Below are 6,045 nucleotides of genomic sequence, written 5' to 3'. Positions count from 1 at the left end.
TATATATGTACCTATCTATATTATATATACCTATATCTAAATATATTTTCATGTATAATATAAAGTGTTGTTTATTTATATGTCATAAAAATTAATAATAATTTTTTAAAGTAATATAATTTAAAAATTAATTAGAAAAACGAAAAGTAAAAATTTTTAAAAACCGGAACCGTAACCGAAAAAATCATAATTTAAACGGTTTCGGTTTTTTTATTTATCAAAACTGGAACCGGAACAGTTATTAAATATTTTATTAAACCGTAACCGAAACCGAACCCTAATTTTGTTTCGGTCCGGATCTCTGATTATAATACGCATAAATTTTCACTAAATTGCTCGTTTCATAGTAATTTTATTACTGCCAATGTTTAGGATTAAGTTGTTTGTAAGAATTTTTATAATACTGAAGAAGACTGCGTGCAGTTGAAACGTTTATACTTTCCATTTATATTTTATTATGTTTTGTATAATAAATTGAATAAACTTGAGTTTAATATAACACCCTAATAATGGCTCGAAAACTTGGCCTCTTAAATATATGAATTTGTCTTGCTATTGTTATTATTATTTGTCACTGTTCTTTTGACATCAAATGATTATTGCATATACAATGACCGGCAAAAATAAAGAATCACCTCATCTATAAGCCTGGTTGGTTTATAAAGGTGAAAAAAATATGTTATAGGTTTTTTATAACTAAAATTTTGAAAATTTATTAATTAATTTAGTGTTTTTAATTAAAAAGAAGTCATTTTTTATTACTATATTTTTTTCTAAACAATCGTATATTTAAGAGTGACAAAATAAAGAATCTGGATTCATAACATTTCAAAAATTTAATTGAAAGCATACTAAGAGGACTTGAAAAAGTTATTGAGGCTAAAGAAAATCATATTAACTATTAACTAAAATAATATTGTTATTTTTTTAAATTAAAATATGTTATATTTAAAATTATTATAATTATAATAAATTATAAATATAGATAGATAGATAGATATTTATTCAGAGGCCCCTAAGGGATTTCGGGGCGTTTTCAGGGGACCGCCAAACCCCTCACAGCCACCCTATCATCGTCCTCTATTTACAAAACTTCGTGTAGAACAACATAACATACATGTCAGATCTTCCATTTTCCCTTTTTGCCGTCATCCTCCTCTCCTTTCGTGTCATCCTTCCTTCCTTCCTTCCTGTCTCCCCGGCCTCTGTTTCCTCCTCCTTCTCCCATCCTCCTCTCCTCTCTCCCTCACCCTTTTACAACTAATTTCTCATCCCTCTAACCTGGCCATTTGGAGACCTCACAATAATCTAACCTAACCTCCCTCTCCCTTTCCCCTTCACCACTCCTTTTTTTTTTGCCTGGTGCGGGAGGAGAAAATCCATTTTCGGATACCCAGGGCCGGCCACTGGGTTATGTGGGACTCGGGGGTCACAAAGACCCCCACTACCGCACTAAAAATTCCCCCCGTGTACACAAGGTTGTTCCCCGTGTCTGTTTAGGTTGGGTCCACAAGAACTGTTTGCACATTACGTTTGTGAACCCAACTCAGTGCGCGCATAGTTCCGCGCTCATCCTTACGCCGTTCCTGCCTGTGTGTACTTGTCGTACCCCTCCTTTACATTAGGTGTTCACTTCTCTAATAAGCATGTACCCGCATATATCCCCGAGAAGAGGGTGTCACATCCCCCCCAAAGGTACCATGGGCCCACTCCCCTTTCTTTTTATACGTATACCCCGATATTAGCCCACTCACGAACCGGCTAGCGCCCGTTGGTTGGCTACCCGAGTATACCCCACCCCTTTTTTTTATGCGCTAGGGAAATCCTTTATGAATACCCACGCCTCCGGGATGAGGCCGTGGGTTATGTGGGAGTCCTTGTTCCCCTTGACCGAGCCTCGAAAGGTTCGGCCAGGGGGCCCAAGTGTATACCTCACTAAAACCCCAGCGGGTGTCCTGTCTCGGGCGATGCTCGCGAGGGATGCTGGTGTCCCATGCCGTCCTCGCGCCCCCTCGCCTAGCCTTCCCCGAGGAGTCACCTTGATCCTGAGATCAAGGCGAGTCCCCGGAGTATACCCCCCTTAAGCATTTAGCTTGGATCTCTGCTTATAGCTCCCTCGGGGAGAGAGGCTGTAGCCGTTCCCCGCAGAAGAGCTATCGGAGTTCCCCCCCCTACTTGTCAATCCCTTGGTTGGCTACTCCCTACTTTCTCTGTCCTTAGCTATCAGAGCTATGGCGAGGATCTTCTTCCTCCTCGCTGTCGAGGATTGGGTTTGCTTACGCCTCGCGCGCCTGCCTTTGCCTCTCCTTGTCCTCCTTGACACGCATGACGGTGTTTGAGAACCGCATGAGTGCCGTCCAGGCCTCCTCCGTAGCGGAGATGGCTCGCATCACTGTTCCCAGCGACAAGTCAGCGCCGATCGCTTCTGTCAGGGCTTCTCGTTCCTCCGACCAACTCGTGCATATTTGCAGTGTGTGATCGGCAGTGTCCTTTTCCCCGCTAGTGCAATGTTCGCAGCTTGGAGAATCTACCTTTCCAATTCGGTGTAGGTATGACCCAAAACAGCCATGGCCTGTTATAATCTGGATCATGTGAAACTCCAATCCTCCGTGCTGCCTGTCAAGCCAGCTTTTAAAAACTGGCGACAAAGCCTCCCTAACGCGCGTGCCCGACAGGTTGGGTCTATCGATGTGTATGGCCTGCGCATGATCAACTCCTCTGCCTCTCTGATCTCCTTCGTGCATTCCGACCATTGTCCCGCGTTTCTGAGATCCATAGTTCTCAGATAGGTCCTCTTTCTCAGTGCCGCTAGCAGGTGTAGCGGTGGTATCCTCACCAGCACCGAAGCCGCCTCCAGCGACACCGTGCGATATGCCGCCGCAACGCGTAGGTTGATTACTCTGACCAGTCTATTTAGTCTGGCCTGATTCTTACGAGTGGTCAGACAGTCGCACCAAATGGGCGCCGCATAAGTAATCACAGATAGTATGACGTTTGCGTACAGTCTGCGTTTCACCTCTCTTGGGCTCCTAAGGTTGGGCATGAGCCTTCTCAGGGCCCTCGTGACTTTTGCCACTTTGGTTTCGACATATTCCAGGTGTGGCTGGAATGTCATTCTATTGTCGAGTATGACTCCGAGGTATTTCATAGACGGCCGGGATTGGATCGTTTCCCCCCCGACCATCAATGTCGGCAGAGTCTTGGGTTTCTGACGTCCGTGAAACAGGATTACTTCAGTCTTGTTCGCCGAGACCGAGAGTCCTAGTCTCGTGATGTGGTTGATTATTAGGGCAGTTTGTGAACTAGCCCGTGTTTTAGCCAGTTGTACCGTGTCCGCAGTGGCCAGGACGAGGGTATCGTCGGCGTAGCACACGACCCGGCATCCAAACTCGCATCCCTCTTGCAGCACGCTATCATAGCCGATGTTCCACAGGGTGGGCCCGAGGATGGATCCCTGCGGAACACCGGCCAACATCGGTATGGATGTTATCCTCCCTCTGCTGTCCACATATTCGATAGACCTCTGGGATAGGTAGTGGTCTATCACCCTGCGCAAATAATCGGGAACCTTTTTGCGCACAAGTGCCTCTCTAATTGTGGACCATGGTAGCGAGTTGAACACATTCTTAATATCAATGCTGACTGCGACTGCCACCCCGCCCTGTTCAATTGATTCGTTCACTATCTGCTGTACCCTCATTAGCGCATCGCATGTTGACTAGCCCTCTCGGAAGCCGTATTGGCTCTCGGAGAGCTGGTAGAGCGGGTTTGCATTGAGCCAGCCGTCCAGCCTGTCGACGATGATCTTCTCGAAGATCTTTCCCACTTCATTAAGCAGACATATAGGTCTGACCTAGGGAATTTCATCCTCGGAAGGTCCTCCCTTGGGTATCAGGACCAGCATTGCCCTTTTCCACTGGACTGGGAACGTGCCCTTTTTCATGCACGCGCTGTAGCACCCGGCGATCATGGGGAGCATCTCCGGTGGTATTTTGCCCAGGATGTTCATTTTAATTCCATTCGGGCCTGGTGCGGTGTTGCTTCCCGCCTTTCTCTTAATTGTCTCAAATACTTCGCGGGAGGTTACCAGGTATCGGTCGTCATCTTTCTCCCAACGCCAGCCCTCCCATATGGTTGAGGGACTGTATGTCCTTCCCTCCGGGAAGAGTGAGTTGAGGAGTTGCTCCGTGATGTTTTCCTCCAACGTCTCCATCAGGCTCGCCGACGAGTGGCATAGTTTGCTGAGCATGATCTTATACGGCATGCCCCATGGGTCTCTGTCGATTGTCCCTATCAGCTCTTGCCACGCCGATGTTTTAGCTCGGCCTATGGCTTGTCGCAGTGTTCGCCTAGCTACTCTGTAAGAGTTTAGAAGTGACTCGATCCTATCACGCCGTCGACCAGGTGAGGTCGATAAAGGAGGATCCTTGTGGTCTCACGCAGGTCGGGTACAGTCCTGTATTAATAATTCTTAGGTCGTTCTCTGCAGCCCATTCCTTGGCAAGTTCTCCCTTGAGGTTCGTGTATGGGGAACCCCACAGCGTTGACTTACAATTGAAGTCTCCGCATATTATTGTACGTCCGCCCAGACCTCTGATGGATATTCCCAAGTCATCGAGGAAGTCTAAAAACTCCCCCCGAGTAGAGTTGGGCGATTTGTAGCACGATATGATATGTGTGCTTCCACATTTTACCACTACAAAGTCCCTTGCTCTGTGAACTAATGTACAGGACTGTGGGACACCCTCGACTCTCCAATGTATGGCCGCAAGTCCATTCGTGCTACAGCACCAGAATGGGCTGTCGAGGATGTATCGGGCACCGCGCACACTTCCGCGTTCAGCTCAATTATGTGTTGCTCGAACAGGTTTTGGGTTCGCCAGCTGTTGAATAGGTTGCACTAAAGTAGTTTAAACATCTTCGACAACCATTTCTTCGAGCCCCCGTCTCGGATCCGTCTCTATTCGCTTGAAGTCTGCCTTACATTGCGCAGAGCCCACTCGGTGCGTTGCGTCCTTCCCCTGCTCCGCGCACAGTGCGCAGCGAACAGGGTTGGTGCAAGATAGTGCCGGGTGACCGTCCTGTGCACATCTGAAGCATGTGTTGCTCCTATCTATGGCGGACGGGCACTTGCTACGCAGGTGTCCGCGGCTCCAGCACTTAAAGCATTGTGTTGGTCGCGCCTTGAGTAGTTCCACACGTACGACGAACCATCCAATCTTGATCTTACCAGTCTCGCTGGCTTTGATCGCTGCACCGAGCGGGCACTGAGCCCACACGGTGTACAGCCCATTGGTCATGGGACGGATGATACCGACCTTGACCTCCGCGGGTTTACATCCGCCAGTCGCCGCGATAACGTCCGCCACCTCTTCGGTTACCACGGAGTCGTCCATCCCGATCAACCTCACTTCGCCCTTGACCACGGGTCTGGAGACCTTGGCTGTCTCGCCGAGTACTTCAGCTGCCCTTTCTCTCAACGCGTCAGCCTTCTTTCCTCTATCCTTTCCGGGGATTTCAATTATGATTCCGCCGTTGGTGGAGTGTCTCACACTCGACTTGTCGATCTCCAATATCTTCGGGCGTATAGCCCTACCGCCCGTCACCTCCCGTTGGTGGACCCCGACCCCGGATTACGTCCGGGCGGCTCCACCAACTCGCGTCGGGACGCTGGGACGAGGGCAAGCCCTCCCACCAGCACCCGCGCGGGGAGACAGTCACGGGACGCTGGGACGAGGGTAACCCCTCCAACCAGCACCCGCGCTGCTTTCCCCAGAGATGGGACGCTGGGACGAGGGCAAGCCCTCCAACCAGTACCCACTCCGGGGTGCGGCAATGAGACGCTGGAACGAGGATAACTCCTCCCGCCAGGACTCATGCCGCCCACGCGGCCATGGGACACTGGGACGAGGGCAAGCCCTCCACCAGCACCCATGCCGCGTCACCGCCCTCCCGACCCCGCCTCGGAAACGTCCGAGCGGCTCGGGAAAGGCCCGGACCGGCAGTCCGGAGATTTCCGGATGCCCGTATATCTACGGGCATATC

General features: G+C 49.4%; 1 protein-coding gene across 1 annotated transcript; it reads right to left on the bottom strand.

The window, feature by feature from the left end:
• Positions 1-4,887: 4,887 nt before the first annotated feature.
• On the bottom strand, positions 4,888-5,783 carry LOC145942549 (uncharacterized). The gene has a single exon (XM_083049380.1). It carries the CDS (start codon positions 5,394-5,396, stop codon positions 4,911-4,913), a length of 486 nt encoding a protein of 161 aa, XP_082905506.1. The 5' UTR covers positions 5,397-5,783; the 3' UTR covers positions 4,888-4,910.
• Between the last annotated feature and the right edge of the window lie 262 nt (positions 5,784-6,045).

Source organism: Prenolepis imparis, unplaced genomic scaffold (genome assembly GCF_030444845.1).
Source record: "Prenolepis imparis isolate NDT839.2.m4 unplaced genomic scaffold, iyPreImpa1.0 SCAF_11, whole genome shotgun sequence".
Classification (NCBI taxonomy): Eukaryota; Metazoa; Arthropoda; class Insecta; order Hymenoptera; family Formicidae; genus Prenolepis; species Prenolepis imparis.
Note: the sequence above shows the minus strand (reverse complement) of the source record. Positions and strands in the feature narration are given on the sequence as shown.

Excerpts from the sequence above, each read along its gene's own strand:
- LOC145942549 (XM_083049380.1), bottom strand. The coding sequence starts at position 5,396 with ATGGACGACTCCGTGGTAACCGAAGAGGTGGCGGACGTTATCGCGGCG.